We start from the raw sequence: 27,687 nt of genomic DNA, 5'->3' as shown, positions 1-27,687 counted from the left end.
GAGAGGTGTAGCCTCCATCCGCAGGAGTACTTGACAAACCAGATTTCAGTGGGTGTGGACTCCAAGCACATATAAGCCTCGATCAGGGCTGGCTGGTGTGAGTGCTAAATTGAGAATAATCGGTTCTTTGGTGCTGACAGAAGTAGGAAAAAAAGGACCAAACTTTGCATCAGGATTTCAATGATCAGAGTTTTCCCCTCGACTTAGATCAGAATGGAATTAAACGGCACAAATCTGAGAAACGGTAAGTGATTGGCACAGATTTACAGACTCGTTGCTTTTAAGAAGCATTGCTCGGCCGTGGATTTGTTCTTTTCCCGTATGTGTTTCTATTTGATATAAGATAATAAACATCATGATAAAAAAAACTTGAAATAACTACACTATATGTAGATTAAAACAGAAGAGTCTGGAGTTATGCATTTGGAATTGCATAAGGTATTCTACAAGCAGCATGACAGGTTTAGCTTATGAGTCAACTTCAAAACAAATCAGAGGAAGCTAAGTGTTTAAAGGAGTAGAGAAGGGCCACTGAGATGAAGTCTCACCTTTAGAAAAACACAAAAGGTTGCATGAATGTAAAAAAAAAGAACACAATAAAAGCAATGCATCTCATGAGAGGAAATATTAGTCATCTTTAGATACATTTCTTGTAAAAATTTCAGAAAATGTTTTGATGTTTTGCTTTATAATGTGAGCCACAACAAGGCAAGTCAGCGTAAAAAACAACACTAACAACCAAAAATAACTAAATTACCAACTCATCCATCTGTTATTATTTTCTTTGTATAAAATCCGGTGGAAGTTTTGAACAAAAAGCTGTTCAGTTTTAGTTAGGTAAGATTAAAAAAATAGAATATTACAAACAATATGAAGGATAGAAACATCTCTGAAGGATCTGTGTGTTAAAACTCTAAAATGAGTTGATTTCTCTTGTGAATAGTGGTGTCACTTTAAGGAAATGATGGTGCTTTTTCATGCATGTAGAGATAAAATCACTAGGCTGTGTCACTTCCAATGCTCATTCATTACCGTTTTGTAATATTCCTCAAAGCTTGTAAAAATGTGTAGTACTATTACAAGAAAAAAAAACAACAACAGGCGAATACAATAAAACAGAACTGCATTTTCTGAAGAACATTATAGAAAATAGAACAGAAGAAGTGAAAATAAAGAAATTACAGCTTACATTCTTTTGACATTCATGATAACTTCTACAACTTCTAAGGGGAGTGGGAGGAAGTTTACACATGTCAAGTCTTACAGCCCACCAGATGGTAGACTATAGATAGTCCTACATGTTGTATTCCAATTAACTTTTAGGTTTTTGTTATTTTATTTTTGACACCCACCCACCTAGATTTACAAGTTACACTGTTACCCTATTTTTTTGTCAAAATAAGAGCTTATTCGGATTCATGTTTAAACTGTTTTATGCTTAAAATTTCTCTACAATGTGTTCGACCTTAAGTTAACTGACTCATTGATTTTAAGTGACTCTTTGAATTTAAATTTAATCTGGTAACAAGTTTTCTAACTTTATCTACAAACAGCTGATATACAATCCACCAAATCACTAAAATCAACACTGGATGACTTTTTGGTTTACGGTTTTTGAACAATTCTTATTTGGAGTATGGATATGTGTTGCAGATCAGCAGAATTGTTTATCTTGAAACAATTTTAAGAAACAATGCAGTGATTCTGGATGGGCCTGTGACTTTAGCCTCATTCTAAATCATGACTGATAAAACCTAAATTCCTGGATTTTAACCACAAACGAAAATCCTCTTCATTCATAAACGTCACATTACAGGTGGGAAAACAAGCCCTCCAAATGAAAAATAAAATAATGTTTTTCACTTAGTTTTCAACAGAACTGATCAAGAATGGTAAAGAAAACTGCAAATAAGCAGGTGAAAAATGATTTTTTTTTTTTAATTAAACTTAGTACCAAAAAGTAAAACCAAAGAAAAACAAATAAAATAAAAATTAGGGGGATGTTGAGGTATTGATCGTAAAAAATTAGAATCAGCATAAAAAGCTTAGTGTTAAAGACACCCGCTGGATGATCACGAATAATTAACAGCATCAGGTTTTCAAGGTTTCTGTTCTGACTTTTTGAACCACCACATGATGGCGCTGTTTGACAGTTTGTAAGATTATTTTTTTTAACAGTTGCTTTTTGTTGTCGTTTTCTTAAGACAAACATAGAGGCTGAAAGAGTGCACAAAAGAGGAAACAGCACTCTGATTCAGAAACATATGGATTTGCTTTCGAGTGAAACGCTCTTAAACCACAGACTGCCGCTGTTTCCAGGAGTCTACCTGTGCAAACACACATTAGATCAAGTTACAGGTTAGACTAAGTCTCCGCAAAGACCCATCCTCCTCGGTGCCTCAGGTCTTTTCACCAATACCTGGAATATTATTTGATGAAAGAGACGGCATTTCATGTGTTTGGACCCGCCCCGCGTGGGGAAAACTGTCCGTCTTTCCAACAAAACTCCGATCATCAGGGAGGGTTGATGATCGAGGAAAATAATGTCTTGTTTTAAATGGTCTCCAAAAAGGACGGCGTCCGAGGAGATCGTTTATCAGGAGAACAAGAAGAGGGTGGCGCAGGAGAGTGGAAAGCGTCTCGGTGAGTCCGAGTCCGAGGGTCCGGTTACGCGGCGCAAGCGGCGGTGCGTAAATCATGAAAAGCAGTGAATTAGACGAGCACGACGACGTGATTTAAAAACCAGCTTTTGTTACCAAAACCTTACACTTGTCGCTTCAGCGCTGTTTGAAGTAATAATATGTTTGGATTGTGCGCAATTACAACGTCTGGATGGATCACAAAGTCCCACACTGCCGTGTGGGGGCGACGCGCTAAAACAGATAAATAGCATTTTATTTTTTTTGTATTGTGAGATACTTTCCCGGAAGTATCAGCCACCCAGCTGTTGGAACTCAGATGTTCTGGGGTCCATGCGTTTATAAAATCGCGCATCTGTAATGCGTAGCGTCCCCAAAAACACTCATGAGAAGATGAGCCCATAAATTCCAGCGCGCGGCTAAGATTCCAGCTGTGCCACCAGCTGTAAACGTTCAACAAAACATTCCCAGATTTTTTTTCTTTTTACTTTTGTGTTAAGGGACAAACATTAAAAAAAAATCTAAAAGCTGTGTTACTAATGTCATAGTATCACATTTTGCTCAATTTAAACTAAAGTATCCATCTCCATCTCAGCCTTTAGTATTTGGCACCGTTTGGAGTAAGAGTGAACCTTCAAGCAACAAAACATTCCCAGTCAGCTGTAAACGACAATAAAACAAAGCGGAGGAGATTGGAATAACAGCAGCTCAGATAGAAAGGTGTAACCAGCGTGAAGGGAGTGGAGGCTGAGGCCAAGGTGCGCAGAGGTCAAGTAACTTTCTATGGACCTCCAGCCTTAATGTTAACTCGAGAACAGAGTGGAAAGCTTCATGGAGGGCATTTCTGCGTTAGAGCATTCAAGTCAAACATACCAGTGTTGGATGCAGTGGTGGAAAACACCCACATCTGGAAATCAAATGCTCTGACTGATGTCTGCGTGCATTTCAGCAGGTGTGGAGTTTGGTGGAGCAGATGATGTGGGGTTGTTTTTTATAAGCGTTGGGTCCTCGTGGTTCCAGTGAAAGGAACTCCAAAAGATTTTGACAGTTCCCTGATCCCAACTTTGTGAGAGGAGTTCAGTTGCTTCCAGTTTCAACATGACTCCACAGATTGGTGAAAAAGAATTTGGCTGGCTTTCAAACAGACCCAGTTTTAACCTGATAAAACACGTTATGCACAAATTAAGAGTAAAAACTAAGCCAAAATGACATTGCATTAAACCCCATTAGTTTCATATAGGACATCATAAACATTAATATGCACGTGAAGGCAGATGAGCAAATTGACACATTCGCACACACGAGAGACAAACCTTCTAATCTCTAGTAAAAGTTTAAAAATCGGCAAGCAATGTGTCCTGTTGTAATGTAGAAAAAAAGAAAAATTTCTGACAACCTTGTGTTCTTTCACATTTAGTCCAGATGACAGAACAGATTTTAACATGCTTCACCTGTTTGCAGGTAACAGCTTTGTTCATATTGAAAGCGACACAAACTGGCATTACAGGGAGCCATCTCTAGCTTTTACAAAAGAAAATGTTTAATTGAATTCAAGTATTTATTTATTTTTACCTAAATTGGGGTTTGAGCTCATAAAACTCACCAAAACAGGATATCAGAAAAAGAAAATAGTGTGGAGAAAACACCATTTACTTTTTTAGTTTTCTCAAAACGCTAAAGACTGAGATTATGATCACATCAAAGCAATCATGATAAAGTATTTTTTTTTAAAAAGATAGGACTATCTTCAATACTTCAATAGTGTGGGCAGGGGTCCAGGTGAGGAAGATAAAATCTGCATCTCCGTCCAGGTCATCAGCAGAAGGAATCATGAAGTCCTCTAGAACATTCTGCTGGACTGTTGCAGGAATTCTAGATTGAAGAAAGCAGAGTTTAGCAACACCAGTGCTGGACACTGCTGGCCAAATCATGACTGACTGTGGGCTTTTTAGCTTGGGTTCTGCTCCTCACCATCCTCCTTAATAATTCCATGGCTGATCCATACCATGGAGGGGATCAATGATGGTCTTCTGGGTAGTTGTCAAGTCTGAAGTCTTCCTCATATTAAACTGAACTGAGACAATTTAACCAAACTAAACCAAGTTATTGACATCTGGGGGATATATCCAGGTGCTTTGAGTTTAGTAGATGATGAGCTGGTCAAACTCAGTTTAAAGCATTCATGTCCTGCAAAAATTTGGCAGATTTTTTTCACAGTATTCTAATGTATTAAAATCCTGTTTTGTGGATTTTATGATCTGGAACCACAGTTTATGTAAAATAAACAAATACAATAAACAAATAAACCGTGGACCCTAAATCAATATTTGATAAAAGTAAACTCTTTTGAATGGAAACATGGTAATGAATATTCAAATTTTTTGGATAGGGTGTAATTATATTCCTATTCATGCTGTGCATTAAATTGTATTAGTAGCTGTAGCATTTTTTGTGGAACTTTTACTATTTCTAATGCAACCTAAACATCTTCTGGAGTTTGGATTTTTTCATTTTTTTAGTCAGTTTTCAAATGTTCTGTCTGACACCTATTTTGTAAGTATTAAACTGTCTTATGAAACGGCTTATCAGAACATAGATTAAAGAATTCAGGGCCACAAAGAATTCTAGAATTCTGTCTTGTCTAACAGGAATTTATAATTTACAGCAAAAGCTGATATTTCAGCCCACCTTTGTTGTCATACAAAGAAAATCTCTTTTAGTCAGTTTGAATAGGGTAGAAAAGAAATGCTTGCGAATCATAAAGGAAGTCTGTCAGCTTGTGGTTCAATCTTTGGAAAAAATGTTTGCAATGTGATGCTCCAGCCTACTGGCTTCAAATTCTCACAATAGTTTTAGTCATTTTACACGCCCTCAGCCAGATGCTTGATATAAAAAAATATGTTTTTACTTCTGAGTGACGGAAGAAACATAGAAAAGCTAAAAGGTGTCTCACAAAGTATCATATTTTTGACACTGTCTGGATTAAGAAAATGTTGATGGTTTCTTTTAGTCCCAGTAAGTTTGAAATTGAGGCTGTTAACCTTTGCAAATGTCCTTTTTTGTCACTTCAGGTTTGGATGGAGATCCAGATCTGCAGTTCCTGCTGGTTGGCGGAGAGCTGATCAAGGTCCGATCGAACTCTTGGCAGAAGAACCGTTTCTACAAGCTGCAGGAAGACTGCAGGACCTTGTGGCATGAATCTAGCAAAGTGCACAAGAAAAAGCAGACCTGTGAGTATAATTTCCTCACAGTGTTTTGCCTCCATGTTTAGGTTTGGGTCCACATAAAAAGGAGAACTCGAGAACATGTGATTTGTGAAGTGGGGGCGGGAGGAAACGGGTCCCACAGACACTGTGGTGTGGCAGGAAAACTCGGCTGGTTATCCCTGCTGTGTTTATCCACGTTTGAGATTATTCTCCTTTGATTTGTGCCTCAGTAAACTGGTGTCAGGGGTCTCTGGAACCTCAGATTATTGGGCCTTATCAGCTTCCACTGCCGATAAACCTCCGCTCTGGGCCTCAGTTCAAAACACAAACAAGCTGTTAGTGTTCACGTAAAAAATGGCTCAAGTTCTGAGGAATTTTGCTTGTGACAGCAAGCAACAATGACTAGTCATGCTGTGGTTAAGGGAGGGGAGCGGAGCAAATCCCTGTTTGTTACCAGAGTTTTTGTCTTCTTTAAGTTTCACTTTACATTATGACTAAATTTGAATGAAAAACAAAACACTTTTTCCTTTTTCTTTTTAGATGATCACATTCTTACTCAGTTGTTCTTCACCCTCAATGGGATAATAAACGTTAGATTAAATTGTTAATCTACCCACAAATATTGTAAATGTAGATTTATGTAGTCACACTTGTCTTGTTTTGGCTTGTCTGTTGAGGCAAGCCAGACTGCAAACAACACAATTTTCCGTGTTTGTTCCACCAAAACAGAAAGACACAAACTGTGTTGGACTTCACAATATTTCTTCTAATATTTCAAACATTTCTGGAGGTGTGGGAGGGCCGATTGTGGTCTCCAGAGTGACTCAAAAGCTGGTCCAGTTTCACAGCCTCCTGTTTTTGTAGGAGCTGATGTGCACGTAAACCTGATACTTTCAAGGAATTCTGTCAGCTGATGCAAGGATACAAAGGCGTGTTTCCCTACGCCGCACCCTTCAGAGCTTTTGTTGTCTGCCATACAGGTTAAGCCCGACCCAATTTCTGTGAATCAGGCGCTGCTTTTATTTAGCCTCATAAGACAGACTGAGCAAAAGAAGCCAGGCAAGGATGACGTTTGGCCTCAGAGTTGATCCTGTGTTTTTTTGTTGTTTTTTTTGCAAGAGGGCTCACTTTCCATTTAGTGTGAACACATCATGCGTGGTTGTGTATGCCCTTCTGTACATTAAGCTGCCTAACAAAAGAGCTGGCCCCCAATGGTAGCGCTCAAAAGGACTGCATATGCAGAGGCTTTTAGATGTGTTTGTAAGGGCGATAACATACTTTTTGACCCATCAGCAGCGGCACCAAAGAGTTGCAGCACACTGTAGGAAATCAGCGAAGAAAATGACTCAGGAATTTGTTGTTAGGAATGATACAAACCGCTGTGGGGCGTAACAGACCAGCCCTCTATGACCTGCATAACCTCAGCAATGTTTTGGAAAAGTTGCAAAATCTGCTCTGTAATAAACAGCTTCCTGCAGTTTAACCACTGAACAGTCAGAGAAGGATCATAAACGTCTTTCAAATACTTTAAAAGGACCTTTACACCATTTTTAATTTACTTTTGATGGTCTACCCTTAATGATGATGATTTTCCTTTTAAATACACATTTCCTGCATTTTATCACTTGTCTCTTTAAGCCACAATGTTTGTCTTAGAGGATCCTTAAACTATGATAACTATTTCCTTTGTGGATTTGGATGATTGTGCATTACTGATCTTTTGTTTCTTCTCTGTTCTCTGTGTGATGAATTCTTATTTCCATTCGCCAACACAATTTTTGAATCTGCATCATTTATGTCAAGAGAAGAAAAAAATCTTATAGTATTTATATTCCCAAAGCAAAGGGCAAAAAGTTGAGGATAGATGGAAGGTAGCAGTCACTCTTATTTTGAAAAGCCATGGATTTCCTTTGTCAAAGAGTATCAGAACAAATGTAGATAAATTACATTTTTTTTTCGACATAAAAAAAGACAAAAAAGCGCTTTAAAAGCCTGAACCAGAATTTCTATCCCAAAACATATTTATTAATTTGTTTGTTTATTTTTAGTTTATTTGAGAGACACCAAGTAGAGAAGCATTAATCAAAGAAAAGGTGCTATGTGCTAGACAATTATCTCAGAGCTAATTCCCATCCGCAGTCACCAAGACGTACAAATACGAGAATTAACAAGTAGCATAAAACAATGCAATGCAATTACATAAAAGGTTAAATGATTTCACAGTAAAAAACAAACGTCTTTTATTTTGAAAAGTTTTGCAACAGATCCCCATTCAGATGGACAGATAGATCTCTATCTGTCAATGTCATTCATAAATACAATAATTTACAGTGCTAAGATTTAATACTAATACTAAAAAGTTCAAATAAGAAGTGCATCAGTCATTAAAAACAAGAACAAACAATTAATAAGAGTGTTAAAATAGTTAAAACCAAAAGAAAGAGTCATAAACATACAAAAAATACATCAAATGAACATAATACAACAAATTTTAAAAATCCTGTTTTTAGCATTCAGTACAATTTTCTGCCACTTTTTCATTGTATAGATGTTTTCTCCTATGAATTTCAGATATCTCTTTTTCATTTCTAAGACAGAATAAAACACAAAACCAGTTTGACAACCTGAGCAGAACTTAAACGCATTTAAAGTAAAAACTCCAACGGCTTCAAAACAATGTTTGGTGTCTTTTGGCTGAAAGCTCCAAAGCAAAAGCCGCCATGCCAACAAAAACAATAGCCTTCCTGTTGATAAGATGTCGAAAGAGCTTCTCTTGTAACCACTGTGATAAAAGTTGACTTCCCCACTACAGTAACGTGTTTGAGGAAAGATTGTGTCTCCTGGGAAACTTTGACAGCTCAGCTCCAATTGGTTGCAAAAAAAAGCCCAAACAGAAAAGCAAAATAAACTACTGAAAAATTTGAAAAATTGGGTTAAAATGCTATTTTTATTCCATTGGAAGCAAACAGGTTGTTTTTCGTCTCCAAACAGACTCCATTGACGACATCGACTCAATACGTAAAGGCCGTCAGTCTGAGGGGCTCAAGAAGCACACCAATCCCAACGATGAGGAGAAGTGCTTCTCCATCATCTTCAAGGGCAGCAAGAAGAACCTGGACTTGATGGCTTCTTCTGCAGAGGAGGCCGACAGATGGATCAACAGTCTGGAGAAGATCATCAGCACCATGCACAACCTGGACTACCAACAGAAGAGTGAACAGTATCCTTGTTTAAAGAAAAGCTTTGTTTGTGCTCTGTTGCAAAAGTCAAACCCTTACATCTTACTGTCAGCTGGATTATTAGCTGCATGAAAAAAGTGGACAAGAACAACGACAACATGATGAGCTTGAAGGAAGTGAAGGACTTTATGAGACAAATCAATGTTGAGGTTGACGACGACTACGCAGCAGACCTCTTTAAAGTGAGTTTTTCTGGAACAGTTCAGTAGCGAAAACGCCTGTCAAATAAATCAAGTGGCCCTTGTTGCAGACTTGTGTTTGATTCATGTTGTGCAGAAATGTGACACGTCGAATTCGGGGACCCTGGAAGGCTCGGAGATCAAAGAATTCTACAACTTGTTGACACAACGGGAAGAAATCAATGTGATTTATGAGAAATGTGCTCAAACGGAGGGCCTGATGAGTGCCAGAGACCTACTGAACTTCCTGCTGAACGAGCAAAGGGAGCAGGTGACCATCGAGCACGCTCAGAAGCTGATTGAGAATTATGAGGTGGACGCAGCCGGTAAGACTAAGGAGAAGGAATCATCTGAGAAGGTGTTTGACTTCTGTTCAGCTTTGATTTTATGTGTTTTTGCTCCTCTTTGTCCTCACAGCGAAACAGAGGAAATGCATGACCAAAGATGGCTTCTTGATGTACCTCCAGCAGGAGGAGTCGTCCATCTTTAACCCAGCTCACAAAAAGGTCTACCAGGACATGAGCCAGCCCCTCAACCATTACTTCATCTCGTCTTCTCACAACACCTACCTGATGGAGGACCAGCTCAAAGGGCCCAGCAGCACAGAGGCCTACATAAAGTAATGGAGATTTTAACCAAAAAAATCTCTTTTCATTTGTTTTTTGTTTCTTTTTTCACCAAGAATACTTGGATACTGGAAACATTTGTGTATGTAAATAGTCACTAAGCAATTAGTGCTAAAATAAAGACTAAAATACTTCTTTATCGCCCAATCATGACAATGCAATTGGTAAAGAAGTTTGAATCCTTGCTTAGGGGCACTGCAGCAGAGTGAGTTGCAGTGTTACTTTCTACCCTCAAATCTCAGTCTTTCTTATCTGATGTCAACATAACAAATCAAATGCCTCCTTGAAATATCTTCCAACTAGCAACCCAAGACAACCAGAGTCTCAGTTCTTAGCTCCTGAGTTATTGGGAGACAGGAACATCATCTACTTCTTTAAATGTTGTGAAGTGTGTTTGGTGTCGTGTTAAAATCCACTCTCTAATATTGGATTTTTAGGAGCTCCCATTGGGATTTTTGCTCCTGTTTGGGATCTGTTTGCTCACACGTTTTTAAACAACTTTGGACAGAGGGAGAGAATGAAAAGAACTGGTTGTTTGACACAGTTTGCTTACATTTTGTTGGAACTTCTGTTTGGTTTATTTTCTTGTTATTGGACATCTGGGAGGGCAGCGATCGTGGACAAAAACTGACAGAGGTTTTTTTTTTTCCTTCTGGCAGAGCGCTTATGAAGAGCTGCCGCTGCGTGGAGCTCGACTGCTGGGATGGATCCGACGGGGAACCTGTTATCTATCATGGCCACACGCTCACATCCAAAGTGCTCTTCAAAGACGTCATCAGAGCCATTAAGGATTTCGCCTTCAAAGTGCGTAAAACATGATTGATAAAAAAAATTGTTGTTTAGAGTTGATAAGCTCTAAATTTGTGATTTTTGGCTATTAGTAGTCATGAACTATTTGCTGCTTTTCCCAGAAATCCCAGTATCCAGTGATTTTATCCCTGGAGAACCACTGCACCTTGGAACAACAGAAGACCATGACGCGTCACTTGACTTCCATCCTGGGGGACGCTCTGCTCACTAAGCCTCTGGGCGACACCATGCCCACTAACTTCCCCTCACCTGAGGTGGGTTATCCTTTCTGCAATCTGACTGAAGCATGAAAAGATTTTATGTCGCCCTATTGATAGAAATAGAAACCTATTGTGAAAATCTACCAGCATCCTCACAGCATGCCTAACGTTTTTGAAGTAAATTGTCAAAAGGTTTACTTTCCAGTGCCCATGACAGGGAAGTAGGAGAAGGATCCATTGAAGTAAAACCCAGTAACGTTTTTTTTTAATGTAAATATTATTTGTAAAACAAAGAGTTCTTTTTGCAAGGAATGCAAAAAAAAAACTGAATTTTCTGCCACAACATAGTTGATGTTTTAAGGAGTCACACACATCTCTTCCTCTCTTGAAATTCATTTAAAGTAATTAACCGTGTTCTTTGAAGTTGATGCTGTAAAGTTTTTATTGTAAAGTAGTAAAACAAAAACTGCGTTGTCTGCCTTTATAAAACTGGGTGGAGAGGTGAAGGCATGCTTTTTATACACAAAAAACAGCCAACGGATTTGACTTAAAAGAAGTCCTTCATTTAAGCAACCTCGGAAATGTCAGCAAAAACATACCACTCCTCGTCACTCCTCACACCACCCTTGGCTGACTTCATCACTCAGGTTTCTCTTAAAGCTGCAGTGACTCGAATAACTGTTCAGAAAAAAACCTCAGGCTTTTCTGCACGTTGGAAAACAACATGCCAACATGATCATCTTGTCAAAATATTGTTAATTCTTACAAAATTGGTACAGTTAAAAAGACCAGAAATTACAGTGCATTATCTCACATTTATCCTTTAATCTCTTAAAGACCCCCTCAAATGATACTTTCATCTATTTTTAAAGTGTTACCAGTGGTCTTTTAATTATAATTATGCTGTTTTTAGCCAAAAGAAAAAAAAAAAAAGAAAAGTGTCATTGTTTCTACGTCACAAATGATCTATTTTGTCGAGTGACATTTTTTCATCTGCTCCTGCTTCACAATGATTTGAACAAGGAAATACGTCCTCCAATATCTTAAAGATGTTTTTATTCACCTTAAAGGACATCCAAAGGATGTCTTGCACATTGGAGTTGAAACCCTCTAGCTATTAACTCTAAAATACTTTGTTATCCAATGCAAACACTACTGGTATATGATGCATTTATGCATGTTGTTGTGCTGTCCTAATATGTCACAGTCGTGTTTGTGCAGTCATGTGAAGCATGTTTCGCATTCTTCCATGCAGGAACTCAAGGGGAAGTTTATTATTAAAGGGAAACGACTGAACAAACTGGATGCATTCTTCTCCAAAAGCAACACCATAGTGGAAGAGACTGTGTCTGAGGAGGATGAGGCAGCAGAATCCAAGGAGAATGGTCAGAAAGCAAAATCAAAGGTGTGGCAAAGCTTTTGTAATCGTGCAAGATTTTCTTTGTAATTTATTTGATTTTCTGAGTTCTTATGTTTGCCTGACTTCTCCTTTAAGAAAACAAACATGAAACTTGCCAAAGAGCTCTCTGACATCGTCATCTACTGCAAGAGTGTCCACTTTAACAGCTTTGAAGATGCCAGAGACAAGCAGGCCTTCTATGAAATGTCATCCTTCAAAGAGACTAAAGCCCTGCAGCTGGCTGAGACCTCACGTAAGCAGTGCACCTGAACCGCTGTCAGTTCTACCCAAAAACTATGCAGATGAAGAGATGCTCTGATGTTTTCCCACAGCCTCAGCCTTCATCCATCACAACATGGATAAACTGAGTAGGATCTATCCTGCTGGCTCCAGGACGGACTCCTCCAACTACAACCCGGTTCCCTTGTGGAATGTGGGTTGCCAGATTGGTACGCCCTCCTACACTTTAATTATATACATCATCCGAGGAAAGTATGGAGAAACTCACACTTCTGTCTGCCTTGGTTTTCAGTGGCGCTGAATTTCCAGACTCCTAGCAAGGAGATGCACATAAACCAGGGCAGGTTCCTGCCGAATGGGTTTTGCGGCTACATTTTGAAACCTGAATTCCTGAGGAGCCCGTCGTCTCAGTTCAATCCCAACAACAAGACCTGGCCAAATAAGAAGATCTTCCATGTCATGGTGAGGAAAAAAATATGCCCCACAATGGTGTTTGAGTGAATAAATCATCACAGTAAATAGTTAAACTACAGGAAATCCAGACATGGCTAAGGGAATTACATCTTGTTTTGGCCTCAAGTTAAAACAGATTTTGAACACTTCTACTAGATATAGTTGAGACAATCCTATTTCTTTTTCTGAGTTTCCCTGTTGAACCATCAAAACCAAACACAATCCTCGCGCAAGCTCATTTCACCTCTAAGCCACCCTTATTTAAAATGGTCATTTTGTTGTCAACAGTTTGTTCTTTTAGAAAATCTTTTACATTTTAACAATCATTAAAAAAATATGTTTGTGGATGTAGATTGAGCACAATAAGGTCACAAAATTACATGTTGATTTTAGATTAGTTTCAAGTTTTCAGTTTATTGGCAAAACAATTGTTTGCTCAAAGAGAATTTTTAAGATTTTAAAAATAAGTCAGAGCACAAAATGTTATTTTTTATCCTTTTTTTTGTCTAACATAAACCATTTAATATTGTCCTGTCATACATTTTATTTGAAACATCCATTCAAATGTTATATGCTATATTTTGGCCGTCATCAAAAATGTTTATTCTATCTACTATGAGTTTGTTTACTGTTTCTAAATGTCTTGGAGTGTCATACTTGTCCCTTATGTTGGTCAAAAGCCTTTCAGCAGACAAATTAAAAATGTTTGTGTGCATATTTGTGTTTTTGCTTGCAGGTGATTTCAGCTCAGCAGCTACCCAAAATCAATAAGGATAAAGCCAAGTCCATCGTTGACCCTCTGGTGAGAATTGAGATAAGCGGAGTCCCAGCAGATAACGCCAGCAAGGAAACGAAGTATATTACAAACAACGGTCAGTGAATTGATGCACAGGGGGACGTGTCTTTGTAAAGACACACATAAAATGACACGCCCAACCCATCTCTGCAGGCTTCAACCCTATGTGGAACGAGAGGTTCCAGTTTACCATCAATGTTCCAGAGCTGGCCATGGTGCGGTTTGTGGTGGAGGACTATGACACAGCATCCTATAATGATCTGGTCGGACATTACTGTTTGCCCCTCACAAGCATTCAGACTGGTAAGAAAAATTGGAATAAAAATAAGCAGATGTAAAAAAAACAGAACAAAAGAAGCCTTCTGAACATCAGCCATGTCAGCAGTAACCTGTTTTTTTGCTGACTGGGCTTGAACCTTCTTCCTATTTTCCAGGATATCGCCATGTCCCTCTGCTCACCAAGAGAAGTGACGTCATCTCCTCAGCTGGACTGTTTGTGCATCTCATGCTGATTGATGCGTAATTGTGTCATCGATGGAAGATCTGTTTTTAAGATCCTCATTTTTGCAAACGATTATTAATCGATGCTGTCATCTTTTGAAGCGAGCTAACCTTTAGTGGTCAAACAACAGTTTTTTCTTAGTAAATGCCCAGTCTAAGAGCTTCTGCTACATTAAAGTCCTACTCCGATCATGTTTGATCTCTTGTTACAGCATTCCCACTGGTCTTTGATTATGATTACAATATTTTAGGGTATTATAATATTATAGGATATAGTTTTCGTGGAATTCATCAGAAATTCGCCTGTGCTCACCTCCCATTATCCCATTGTTTGCACTCTCCCGCTAGCTTATGGGCCCTCAAACCCTCAACCTAACATTACACCTCTGGAATTCCCTCCCTCCTGATCTCCGTAACACAGATTCTCTTCCAACTTTCAGATCAAAACTCATCTGTTTATTTCTGCCTTCCCATCCTGATTCACTTTTGATTTTTGTCTTTTATATTTATTGTGCTTTAATGTCTATTTTTAATCTTTGTATTGTAAAGTGTCCTTGGGTTTCATGAAAGGCGCTTTAAATAAAATGGATTATTATTATTATTATTATTATTATTACAGGTGCAAGAAACGGCCTGCAATATTGGAGCTTTGCATCAGAATGGGGCTTTACAGTTTGCCATTTTTTTCGTCAAAATTTTGAATGAATACTCAAAAAATAATTTTAAGTTTAATTTTCTTTATACAATTCCTCCATTATCAGAAAAATCCCATCAGAACATGTTAAAAACAGCAAAAGCATAATTTTCATTGGAGTGGGTCTTTAAAATTGTTTTTAGTTTTAGCTCATTACCTGGGAGAACATTGATAACTAATGAGCGATAAAAGACAAAGATATCCTAGTTGTGTTTTTTGTAGTGTATTTAATATTTTCGGACCCTTTGATTTTAAATGTACTGTAAACCTTTCTCTAAAAAGAAAAGTGTTATGTTAGTTTTTTATTGAACAAGCCTTGATTGAAATTTTCTCTGCATAATGCCATATCTATGTCGCCCTCAGGAGACACTAGTAAATATTTGTCTCAAGGGAAAATGTGTCAAACGTTGAGGGGGTTGAGCATTTTTGTTTGTGCTGTTTTAAATGTATTATCTAAAGCTTTTTAACAGACTACAATTATTCATTGTTTCTTGTTGACATGGGGAACAAATATTAGAGCCAAGTTAAAGGAAAATCCTTCTGTTTATTCACCATCGTCGGCTGTTTGACCACACCTTACATCTTTGTATTGACAACTCGCAGCTGCATTTGCACTGGTTCTTGAATAAAGAATATCTTCAAATTGTCGTCTTTATTCATTGTATAAGAGTCATTGGATAACGAACAAGCAGATATTGAGCATGAAAACATTGGCAAACATTGGTAAACACAAAGAAAGATGATACATTAATGCTGTTTTGCCTTAAAAACAGCTATTTCTAGAAAAATCTTATGAATAATCTAATTTGTCTGCAAAAATGAATCACTGTACCCTCTTTCATAACAAAAAATGTCATAGTAAATAAAACATTCTGCTTAGGCACTCCTTTATTCTCAGTAATGTGGGCTATTCTTGTGCTTCAAAGATGATTCTCAGAATAGGTCTCAGACAGGTTTGGCGACTCTTCTGTGTAGCGAATCAGTGAAAATCTTCTCAGAAAAGCCCTGCTTTTTTCTTCAAGTCATTCTGACGCCACTTTGGAAGGCGCTGGAAGTCTGCGCGGTTGGTGCCAAGCAGGCTCTCAAAGTCCATGTCAGAGAGGTATTCCTGCAGAGAGCAGAGGGGGGACAGTTAGGCTGACCTCTGCTGTGCACAGAGCGTCACTGCATAAGACAAGAGCCCACTGTTTTCTAGTCACATGCAAACTGTGGCAGAAGTTTCCAAATTACAGTTTGATCATTTTACTTAATAGGTCAAGTCCTCTACTATTATATAAAAGGCAAAAATCTTCTAAATGACTCCAATCAGAACCTTTTTCTATATGTAATCTCAGTTTTACTGCCTCAATGTCGTGACCACATCTACTTTTGTAGCTTCATGTTTCCTAAGGCTTTTTGCATTTGAGCCAGAAAAAAAAAAGACACAAAGAGAGACTCATAAATATTTCCAAATGTTTGGTGTTGTTGATTTGGTGTGGAGATAAAATAAGAACATACATTTGTAAATATCGCAAATCTTGTTAGTGAATTTTTATCTCCAAAGTGTGAAGACGGTGACATGACAAATATTGGTCCGGAGATTTAAAAAGAATGAGAAAAAAAACACGGGCATATTTATATAATCTACCTAAAGATGGTTTTGAACGTGCTATTTACATAATTTGTAATGCCTTTTGCTTTAATTTGAATCCTCTTAGCACCCAAATCATGAATTTTACAAATTCTAACAAACTAGACAAAGAGCTGGAGTATAAAATCAGGATAAACGAGACTGTTTGACTCATTCCATTTACTTAAGCTTGATTTATCCAATCATAAATCATCAACAAAACATTTTTTTTTTTTTTATCGAATAAGGTCTCTTTTGTTTTGGTGTGCGATTAAAAAAAAGGTCTTCAATTCTAGTTTTTCAACTTTTGGTCTGTTTTAATTCTCTTATTTTCTTAATTCTAAGCCTACTTCTAATTGTTTTGTTTGTATGGATGCATCAAAGAATGAAGTCAAGTTGCAATAAAATCAATTTGCATGTACATAGAAATAGTAAATATTTGTAAAGTAAATATTTGCATAAGCTGTAGTTATTCAAAAATCAATGAACTAGAGAGAGGAAAGCATTGTAAAATGGAGCAATTACAGCGTGTTTCTACAAAAAGCCCAAAATGAGCTTAACTAATGGAAATGGCAGAGAAACAGAAATGCTTCAATTACTAATTTTCATTAATTAAGACAATTTTTAAATTATGTGAGTTCTGTTGTGATGCACTGGATCTACCAAAATCCTCATTTAGCACTATTTTTTATGTTTCTTTAGCAGAAATCTAAAAATTCCCACATTTATCCTTTATCCATCCATGATGTGCGTCTGTTAACCATAAAGAGTGAATACCCACCTCCCGCTGGCTGGGGTCCACACCTTCTGGAAGCTCACTGGCTTCCTTGTTGACGAGAAGCTTAGGGTCCAAGTACTTCCCGCTTTCAACAGATGTGAAAAACGGAGGGATTTTGGCTTTTGGGATGGTTGGGGATTTGGGGGAAATATCAAACCCGTGGGTCCTGTAGGGTGGAGGTGAACTAATGGGTCCACCTGGAGCCCGGTAGCCATCCCCTCCTATCCCAGCGTTGCTCAGGTCCTATATATATGAAAGATCCATACTCACTTGGTTAGATAAACTCTTTTACCCCTTCAACAATGTTAGTACTTTGGATGGGTTAACTAGTGACTTACTGCAGTGATATGTGCCATATAATCTACTTGATCACTCATCTTGTTTTTCATCCCCTCATAGGCGTTTTCTCCCTGTTAAAAGGATCAGGTGAAGTGGATTGAGAATTACTTTGCACGCAAATAGTTAATAAAATCAGGGTAAAGTGACTCTGTATTTCCTCAAATGAAAATCTTTCACCAGGGTGAATTAGAAAGATCAGCTTTTAAACTCACTTTCCACTTCAGGGGGTCCCATGCATCGAACCAGCCAGTGAAGGTAGGGGGCTCGTTTCCCTGCTTGATGGAAATAATGGGCGTATCCGGGTCCCGGCCTGCCGGGTGAGACCTCAGGTACTCCTGTGCGCTCTTCCATGCATCTGTTGTTTCAGACTTGTTGGCGTGTTTTCCAATCCACAAGAAGAGCTGAACACAATCAGAAGTAAAGAAAGAGATCAGCTCCGTACAGGAGATTTTTCACCCGTTTGCTTGCAGCAACAGAAACAAAAGACTCTCACCTCCTCCCAGGTGTCCAGCAGCATCACATCATCTTCATCCAGGTCGCTTTGGGCAAAGTCGTATACCTCCGTCATCCTAAAGCGACCGGTTTGATTGGAGCACTCAAACAGTCTAGGACTGTGAATCAGTTCCTCCTTTTGCAGCCTGCAGGGGAAGAAACCTTCACTTACACCACAGCAACACCAATAATCTGCTGTTGTTTAACCCAAATCAGTTTTTATGTTGTGCAGAGCAACACAAAAACTTTGACTCTTCTGATAATTTGGCTTTATTTGTGTGTGTCTTGGAATGGCTTGAAATCGATGGTTCAATTAGATTTTTAACTCAACGTGATTCAGTCAAATATCCATTTATGTCAGATTTTCCCTCTAAAACAAAAAAATGATTTGACATTATTGGTAATTTTACTAGCCAGAGGTGGAAATTTGTTAATTAGAATGATGAATTCTTACATTTTAAAACTAACAGAAAAACAGTTTTCTGCAGACAAATACAAGCAATGCTTTAGAAAAATTATTAATGGATTTGATAAAACATTTTCTGTTTTCTATTATTAAAGTCCTGCCCATTTATTTACAAATCACCTCAGATATTTGACTCAAAGACCCACTCTGATCATCAAAAGTATTCCCAGTTTTCTTTCAATTATTATTACATAATTTCTTTTCAAAATTAAAAAGCCTGTGACATTTCAGTTTCTGCAGAGCGGTAGGAGTTCATTGGAAATTTGCCCCTGAATTGCAGGACTGTTGGCGAAGGGCAACCCCGCCCCTCTTTCCCCCTCCGGAGTGGAGCAGGGAGCTTGTGGTCCTCAAATAGACTCCTATGAACAACATTCTTTGTTCTGCTCTTGATTCACAATGATTTCAAGAAATACTCAGAATTTTTGTCCTTCAACATCAGAAAAATGAAAGTTAAAAACACCACAAACATGATTTTTATCAGAGTGGGTCTTTAAAAGTTGCTGTTTGACTTTACCGTTTGTCGCTCGCATAAGAGCTCTTTCCACCCAACGCAACCCAGAAGTTAGCTGGCTCCTGGCCCTCCATCACCACTTGCTTGTCCTGCCTGAAAAGCACATCACTCGTTGTTTTCGCCATCACCCTCTCATCGCCGCTGCAGCCCTGGAAGAAAGCGCCCATGAAAAAAAAGTTAGATAGTGAACATTTCTTGCATTTTAAATTGTTTTTTTGTCAGGTTTGTGTAGTCTGACTGCTGCGTACACACCTTTCCGTACCACAAGTAGCAAACTCGGTCAGTCTTCAGAAGAAACACATCGTTGCTGTTCAGAGACGAAGCCCTCGCCGGAACTTCAGTGGCTTTGGTGTTCATCTCATTGGTTCCTCTGACCTGGAAGAGCCTGGTGCTGCTTTCAGGGTTTGCTGCACCAGCCCGACCTGTTCCTCCCTGCAAACAAGCAAATACAGCAGAAACATACAAAAACCCACTTTTAATAATCCATTTAAAAGGTAAATTTTCTACAGTTTGTATCTAAAAACACCAATTATACCCTGAGGATTTGATAACCTTAGTTTATGTCAGTAGGTGAGCACATGTAATCAATTTTTCATGGATTCAGAAAAAAATAACTCCTCTGTACCTCAAAGATGATGAATTTGCCTTTGAAAATAGCCAGGAAGTGGCGTGGCTCCTTCCCCATGACCACTCTGACCTGGACAGGAGCTCCATTGTACTTGGAATCTACAGTCACAGCCTGGTAGGCGCACGCTGCGATCTCATCCTGAGTAGCATGACGTCCCTGAAGAAAAGACGACAAAAAACTAAAGTAAATTGGGTTTTCTTGATCTTTTTTTTCTAGCAAAATTGTAAAACAAAAAAAATTATGAGCACACTTGCCTGCCACATGTACAGTATATATTGCTTCTGGTTGGATCTCAAGTATGTGTACAGCACCAGGTAGCAGTCACCTCCATAGAACTGTCCGTGCGTTTTTGGGTCCACCTCTACCAGCTCCAAATTTTCAATGCGCCACACCTTCAAATCATGTTTTTTTCAGTCATATGCAGAAATAATGTTAATCAATCTTCATTTAAACTAAGGGTGTAACGATTCATTTAAACAACGATTCGATACATATTTGTGGCTGACGATACGATTCATAGTCGTTCATTTTTAACGCTCCAATTCACTGACCTAAAATCCAGGACATCTTTAGCCAAAACTTCAACCAGTGTGACTCAGAGAAACCTGGGTGCTGAACAGTAAAGGGGAAGTTTTCCAGCCTATCTTGCCACAGACAGATCGATCTGGATGGATCGTAGGAATTTAAATTGATTTATTGATTAAGTCAATGAATCGTCACACCCCTAATTTAAACCACTGACACTGATGTTGTGAGGTTTTATTTTTTCATTTTTTGTATTTTTTTGGTTTTGTGTACCGTCACGTCACCAGAAGCGTCATCCACCATGCGTTGCTGAGCTGCCAGTTCAGGGTGAGCATGAAGCTCCATCACATCAAATTTGACCTGATCGACCTTAGCTGTATAAGGAGACAAGAAAAAGAAGTTAAAACACAAAGATTAGTTTAAACATTTTAAAAAATAAATCAACAATAAAATATTTCTGAATTTCTGGCTTGAGTGACAATTTTTTAAAATTGCACCTATTTTTCCAACTGTATGTGTGTTTCCGAGACCCTTGGTTTGTCCTTTTTCTGTCCAGGATTTGAACAAATGCTTGAACATAGCAGACTCTCCTCCCTCACTCATCACCTCCACTCCTGTGCTGGGTGGATAGTTTTTAGCTTTAATGTAGCCCTGGAAGGGGAAAAGAGGGTGATGAAACAGACCTGAAACCATCTTTTTTGACCTTCACAAAGTTAAAGCCATAAAGAATAAAAGAGAGATTTGGATTCAGATCATTACACTCACCAAAGCTCTGTTCATGGCTTCTTGTCGCTCTACCTTTGAGGCCCGTTTGCCCTTCCAGACCATCACACTGGACCCTTTATGGTCCACAATGAAACAGTCCTGAAATCCAGTAAAACAGACACAGTGAACAATGAACAATGTTTTCTTGAAACTGTGCAAGGACTAAAGCTAGTTACCGAGGAGAGCAGCAGGTCTTGAGTCAGAGGCTGTGTGGCCACCTCTTGAACCACCAGATTCCCACCGTTTTCAAAAACGCTGTGAAGTGAGAAGAGGAAACACAGAATTTGGTCTTGTCTTGTGTTTTTTCCAGCTCTGAGGGAACCGTTAGTGTTCTCCTTACTGGTAGAGTCTGACACTGTTAGTTTGCATCTGGTCGTGCTTCTCATCAGGAATGGCGTCCCTCAGCTTGTTGGGCTTTTCTCCGAGCACCGTCGTCATGATCTTCATCAGCTCTGGTGATTCCCGCTCATTTGATCCCTCCACCACCCCAATCTGAGCACGGCCTCCTCGCTCCCTGTCCCGGATGTCCTGAGCCAACAAAACTGCCTGAAAAAGAAGAAGAACAACAGATCCAAGATTTACATGTAATCCAGATTATCTCTCTCTGGCACTTCAAATGGAAACTGGATGAAAGCTTTTAAAACCCAATATTAACTGCTATATAAAAAACACCCTAAAGTAGTTTGCTTGTAAATCTTATTCAAATACACAGATATTAACTCATCAATGCAGCACTTTGTTTTTACACTTATGTCTTAAACACACAGATATTGTTAGCATATTAGCTTTTTCTATTTTAAAAACTTGGTGGTAAAATGAAATTTTAGAATTATAAGAGCAGTCTGTTATTTTATTCTAATTCAACAGCACAAACATTTGATTTGCTGTTGGTTGATCCCAAACATAAAAATATGAAGAAAAATATATATATATATCAATCTATAAACTGTCATTTCCATTTTAAAGCTGTTAAGTGGACTTTTTCTTTGCAGTCCCTACATTTTTAAACACACTAATTCTCTTCAAAAGTTAATTATTTAGTTATGATCAGTTTTTTTGTTTAATGAGCCAAAAAGTTAAACTAATTTGACCTAAAACTAAAAACAAAAACTGTTTCATATTTTAAAAAATGTGTATTTTAGAACTTCCAAAGCCTTTTTATTTTCCTTTAAACATTTTTTGTGTTTTTTATTAATAGTTATAGACTACAGATAAAGATGAGCTTTAAAAAGTACTTGCAACAAACATCTGTTTTCTGGTTTTCTCATTAGTGAATTTGACCTGTATACTGACATACATTTAGTACTTTAACAGACATGAATCTCTTTTCAAGAATACGCAATTGTTTCCTTTAAAAAAAAAAATCAAGAATGCGGGCCTTGCATGGATGTCAGACTGTTGTATTTTACTGACAGGATATTTTAAAGTCGGGGAGTACCTTAAGTTTTTCTGTCCTGTTGCTCTGGGGTCCATTCCACTGCACTATCAGTTTTCCCGTGTCCAGGAGAAAAATGTCTCCATTGTTGAAGCTGTTCCATGACACTTCCACCTGCAGAAAATCGAACAAACTCAGCATGAAGCGTTCCCTTCTTTGCATGGGTTTGAAAAAATGCCATGAGGCATTTAATAATTAAATATGCATGCAGTTAACACCTGCTGTGACAGCTATGGCAACAAACGCGCCCTAATTTGTTGACGAGTGCCTCGGCAGTGTGACTGTGTGAAGCCTGTGATAGCAGCAGGGAGGCTCTGAGGGAGGAAGTGCGATGCAGCAAATATTTTCTACTCTGCAAACCTCTTTTGCTGTGACGTGTTTCTTCCCCTTCACGTGCATCAGGCGCAGGATATTGTAGGAGTTTGTGTCAACGTGGGTAAAACCTGAAGACACCCCCCCTGTCTTGTAACTGTGGAGGGAAGATAGTACATTACCAAAGGTTAATGGCAATAAAACACTAAGGCAATGGATTTTAGGAGTGTCTTATGCAATCACATTCTAATCAAGTATGCAGGTTAGCAAAATCTTTAAAAAAAATAGTAGTTTTTCTATCAGTATAATTTCAGACAAAAGACATTCTCTTGGGAAGATTTTAACATCAGTTAGTGGGTGTTTAACTCACATTATGCCACTTTTAAAATAGCTCCTGAACTGTGGGGACTCATAGCCTTGAACCTCCCTGTACTGCACCGGACTCCCGCCCAGGTACTCATCCAGCTGGGTGACGTAAATGGCGGCAGCACCCTGCTCATCCTGGGAGGAGGAGTTTCCGATCCAGTAGTGGACATCAATGGACTGGGCTGCTCCTTTATTCTCCCGAATCTGATGTCAGTCACGATTAGCAGCATTAAAATCTGAACCGAACCTGTCGAGTCCCAATGTACAGACTGTTTTGTACCTACGTTCAGAACTATGTAACAGTCTCCCTCGAAGAAGTTACCAAAAGCCTTGGTTGGAACAGAAACCATTTTCATGTTCTGCAAAGAAAACATGACAGTAAACTCTAAAGCTGTTGCTGCCAAATAGTAGTTTATTTAGAGTAGAAATGATGGGTTAACCAAGGATTTTGACTCAGATGACTCACATTGATGGTCCATATCTGCAGGCCGGCTTTTCGACTGATGTTCCTGAATGTGTCTGGAAAGTCATCCTTCATCATTTTGTTGGCCTAAAAATGAGTAATGGATCGTATTAATGTTAACATAAAGCTTTACAGATTAAAGCAGAGATCTGAAAAAACATGATTCCCAAATACAATGTATTTTCCTTTTACTGTAACGTATATTTAACTTTAATCTTTTCAAAGTATTATGCGTGAAACGTTCAAGGATCTTTCAAAATAAAATGAATTGTTCTTTATTTTTTTCAACTTAGTGTCATTGTTAGATTACCTTTAATACAGCACAGCGAGACATAAAAGGAGCTTGGAAATGAAAATATTTACAACCAGTCATATCTATCACAACAGATGTCATAAAAATCTATCGCAGGAAACCGATTTCAAATTAAAACCCAATCATTTTCAAGTTCTCATAAAATTTTACTTGAATTTGAACACATTTAAAGAACAATAAACAAAATCTTTTGACTACACATAAACGTATATAACGTTTTCGAGTGATTTGTTAATGTAATAGAAACGTTATTATTAATTATGACTACACAATGGGAAATACCACATTGTTAATTAATTTTTTTAACGTCAAATGGGGATAATGACCCTATTTTCCAAATGTTTGAATGTAGTCTATCATAGATATTATATGAATTCAACACAGTTGTACATATATCACGGTTCCAAAGTTATTTGGTTTGTATTTTGATGTTGCGCACTAAAATATTTGGAGTTCTTGTTAGTTTTGTTGAAGTATCCTCTATATTTAGTTTTAGAAAATGTTATGAGTTTTTCAAAACTCTGACTTTGTTATCAGAATTGTAACATTAATGTCAGAGTGTTGAGAAAAATGGGTCAAAATCTACATATATGTACATATATATACACGCACATATGAATTTTACACGCTTTTACTGCTTTTTATTACTTTAACAACTACAATAAAAGAAATTGAAAAAATGTAAGCATGAATTCATTCAAGAAAAATGTGGTTTGAAAAAGATTTAAAAATATTTACTAAATAAGAAAATTGTGTGAGGTCATTCATCCTAAGACAATCCCAGCCCAATTAAAAATGCATATCTTTGGCAGTACACATGGACCTTTTGAAATGATTGCACATCTGATTGTGAAACAGTTTTGCAATCAGTGTTTGTTAATCCCTGTAGGGCTCATAATTCAGAAACAACAGCTCTGATAACCAAACAGAGACTCAACAGTTCACGCAAACACAGTGCATTCACTCAGGCGTGATTTCAAAGCTGTATGCAACACTGATGCAAATACTGTTGACCATTATTTGGATCAACTGTGGTGATTCTCAGAAGAAAAAGTCCTGCTCCTGATTTACAATCCCTGGTTATTGATCATTGCAGGCTATGATTAGTGGAGTTAGATAGGTGATGCCCTCAGGAAATGTAATTACAGTCGTGTTGATAACAGATCTGATAAAAAAAAAAAAAAAGACTCGCCTTTGGCTGAGACGGGTTTGGAAAATGTGGATTTGGATTCTCATTTGCAAGACAAAAGAATGAAGGGCCAAGACTGAGTCATCGTGGAAAAAATAAGCCATATCTTTTATGTAATATGATACTGGACTGGAGACCACACCGATATTTGTCTTGTTGGTTTAGGACAGCAGATCTATGAGGACACTGTAGGTGTGGCTGACAGAAAATCTAACACATTTCATAAAAAATAGTTTATGGTTTAATTTGATACACTTTCTTTGCTGCCGATTTTAGCAAACATAATTTTAGGTCTATCATTGATGTAATTTTTAGTTAAAACTGTTGTAATACAGTAAATATCTAACATCTAAGACATTTTTTTCACATTTTATTTGACATCTTTTTCCTGTTTTTGTTGTTTTGTGTGTGTAACCAACTGCTTCTGAAGCTGTTGAAATGGCCTTCTGTCACTACTCCGTGCAGCAGTCTGCCATCTGATCCTAAATGAAATCACAGAAAACTTGAACAGATAATTGGTGAAGCGGCAAAAGTGCAGAGCGCCGCAGTAGCCATTACAAAGACAGGTACAACTGGTTCCCTGCCAATTAAGCTGCAGTGTCCTTTCATTCATACACAATGACCTTTTTCCCTCTCACGCACGGCTTGCATGCTGATGTTTAGTTTATTCATGCCATATGAAATGAAGCTAGTTGTCTCACTCCACAACACCACATTTTATTTGAAAATGTAAAAAAAATATTCTCATAAAAGGCATTTTAAGGGGTTTATTTCCCCCACATAGCAACAGCTATGTACAATAAATGTTATTTTTTATTTTTATTTTTTATGTTAACAAGATAAAAGATTGAGTCTTACCTTATGTTTTGCGCGATGTCACAAAAACTGTGAGGGCAGATTTCTGAAATTACTTCTGAGAACTGAAAGTGCACCTTAGGCCTCTCCGACTTTGAGTAAAAGGGATTGTGTGAGGCAGAGAGAGTATGCTGAGTGTATTTGTCTCCACACCCAGGTAGGAACACACCTGCAATTTCCTGTATTTATATATTTACGCCTGCCTCCCATACACAGATTTCATGAGAAAATTTTCGAGAGCTGACCTCTCTTTAGGGAATCTACTTCACCTGCATTAACTTTAACTTTAAACCTTAACTCAAATTTTATTTTTTAATGAGTGAATACTCTCAGGAGAATTAAAGTTGTGCAGAAAAATCCTAATTAGGCTTCAGCCATTGATATTTTTAGGCTGAGACACAAACGGATGACATTTTTAAAGGTTTAGAGGGTTTCTACGGTAATGTCTGCCTGCTAGATGTAAATAAATATAAGCACGTCATGGCTAAAGTTACTTAATCTTTAACAAAACAGTAAGAAGTCTTTGCAGAAAGCTTAAACTAATCCTCCACCAAACATCATGAAAAAGAGTACAGAAAAGACCTGCTGGTGTTTAGAAGTTTAAGAACAATTCCTTATTCTTCTGCTGTCCTTTTAGTGCCTGACTCATGGTTGCAGCTCAATGTTGATGTTTTCAGATGAAGGACGTAGCGATTAAATCTGTCATTGTTTCTGTGGTTTGAGTTAGATCACTTTGTGAAAAAAAACCCGCAGCACTAGTTTTTCTGTTGTCCTGCAGCTTCAAATCCATGACTGAAAATGTTCTTACCTTCGACCAAGGTCCTTCGTTTTTCCATTCATTCTTGTACTCCATTGTGATAACAGTAAACAAAACAGCAACCTACAGCTTCCACATATCTTAAAACAAGAAAAAAAGGGAGAAAACTTCTTTCTGCTTGATCAGAAGTCTCTATAATGTCTGATCCAGCGCTCAAGTCGAAGCGAACGCAATGACAGAGCTTTAAGTCCACGTCAATGTACTACATGAAGCTCCTTTTTGTTACACATTAACCAGTTTAGAGTCATAAAATTAATGCCTCTGCAGGTCACTTGACTGCCAACAACAGAGCTCAGCAAAAAGCTCTTTTAGCGTTTGGTTCAGGATTAGGACTTTGTATAATGAATAATAACGTTGTTCTGCTGCTTTCCTGCTTTCTGAATTCAATGAAAATTGGTCAAAAAAAGAGCAGTAAGTATAATGGGAGAAAGTCACAGTAAATCCATGGGGAGCTGAGGCCTAACATGACATTGTCCAAATGGAAATAATCTCTGTTGGACACCTTCATCTGATATGAGCTGTGTGGCTCTGCTGGGTAATTGAGTCCCATAAATGGGTTGTTCAGAAGTTTCCTTCCTTAACTTTGGTTCAGGTGAGAGTTCAAAACCAGATACAGCGATGATTACAGCCATATCAGTACGCCCACTTGTTGTAAATGCTCCAGAGAATGATACGACGCTCAAACCAGGCATTTTATTATGAGTTATGGGATCTAAAGGACTGACCTGCTGTTGTGACATCAACAATGATCCTATCGGATCTTATTTTATGCTTTAAAAGGCAGTACTGCAAAACCAGGACACTTAAAAAGTGCATAAAGTATGGAGCACCTCAGTGGGAGG

At 38.1% G+C, this 27,687-nt stretch overlaps 2 protein-coding genes across 4 annotated transcripts; one reads left to right on the top strand and one right to left on the bottom strand.

Annotated features, from left to right (window-relative positions):
* Positions 1-73: 73 nt before the first annotated feature.
* Positions 74-15,625, top strand: LOC101167907 (1-phosphatidylinositol 4,5-bisphosphate phosphodiesterase delta-1). 2 transcript variants are annotated; one of them, XM_004081083.4, is made up of 15 exons: positions 74-244; positions 5,711-5,869; positions 8,837-9,065; positions 9,137-9,266; positions 9,361-9,589; positions 9,681-9,882; positions 10,549-10,693; positions 10,801-10,953; positions 12,155-12,304; positions 12,395-12,551; positions 12,631-12,747; positions 12,831-13,000; positions 13,728-13,863; positions 13,941-14,090; positions 14,222-15,625. In XM_004081083.4, exons 1-15 carry the CDS (start codon positions 214-216, stop codon positions 14,308-14,310), a joined length of 2,247 nt encoding a protein of 748 aa, XP_004081131.1. In that variant the 5' UTR covers positions 74-213; the 3' UTR covers positions 14,311-15,625. The 2 variants fall into 2 exon arrangements, with proteins under 2 accessions (XP_004081131.1, XP_004081132.1); XM_004081084.4 differs by lacking the exon at positions 74-244 and adding an exon at positions 2,248-2,643.
* On the bottom strand, positions 15,507-27,028 carry vill (villin like). 2 transcript variants are annotated; one of them, XM_011488962.3, is made up of 20 exons: positions 26,837-27,028; positions 23,675-23,758; positions 23,493-23,567; positions 23,213-23,412; positions 22,891-22,999; positions 22,534-22,644; positions 21,436-21,641; positions 21,272-21,350; positions 21,096-21,194; positions 20,828-20,981; positions 20,604-20,704; positions 20,060-20,197; positions 19,803-19,961; positions 19,430-19,609; positions 19,181-19,326; positions 18,202-18,346; positions 17,921-18,109; positions 17,708-17,779; positions 17,373-17,612; positions 15,507-16,090 (listed from the first exon to the last, which is right to left on the bottom strand). In XM_011488962.3, the coding sequence occupies exons 1-20, from the start codon at positions 26,879-26,881 to the stop codon at positions 15,977-15,979; spliced, it is 2,646 nt and encodes an 881-aa protein (XP_011487264.1). In that variant the 5' UTR covers positions 26,882-27,028; the 3' UTR covers positions 15,507-15,976. The 2 variants fall into 2 exon arrangements, with proteins under 2 accessions (XP_011487264.1, XP_011487265.1); XM_011488963.3 differs by lacking the exon at positions 26,837-27,028 and adding an exon at positions 26,032-26,756.
* Positions 27,029-27,687: the final 659 nt, after the last annotated feature.

Source organism: Oryzias latipes, chromosome 20 (assembly GCF_002234675.1).
Source record: "Oryzias latipes chromosome 20, ASM223467v1".
NCBI lineage: Eukaryota > Metazoa > Chordata > Actinopteri > Beloniformes > Adrianichthyidae > Oryzias > Oryzias latipes.
Note: the sequence above shows the minus strand (reverse complement) of the source record. Positions and strands in the feature narration are given on the sequence as shown.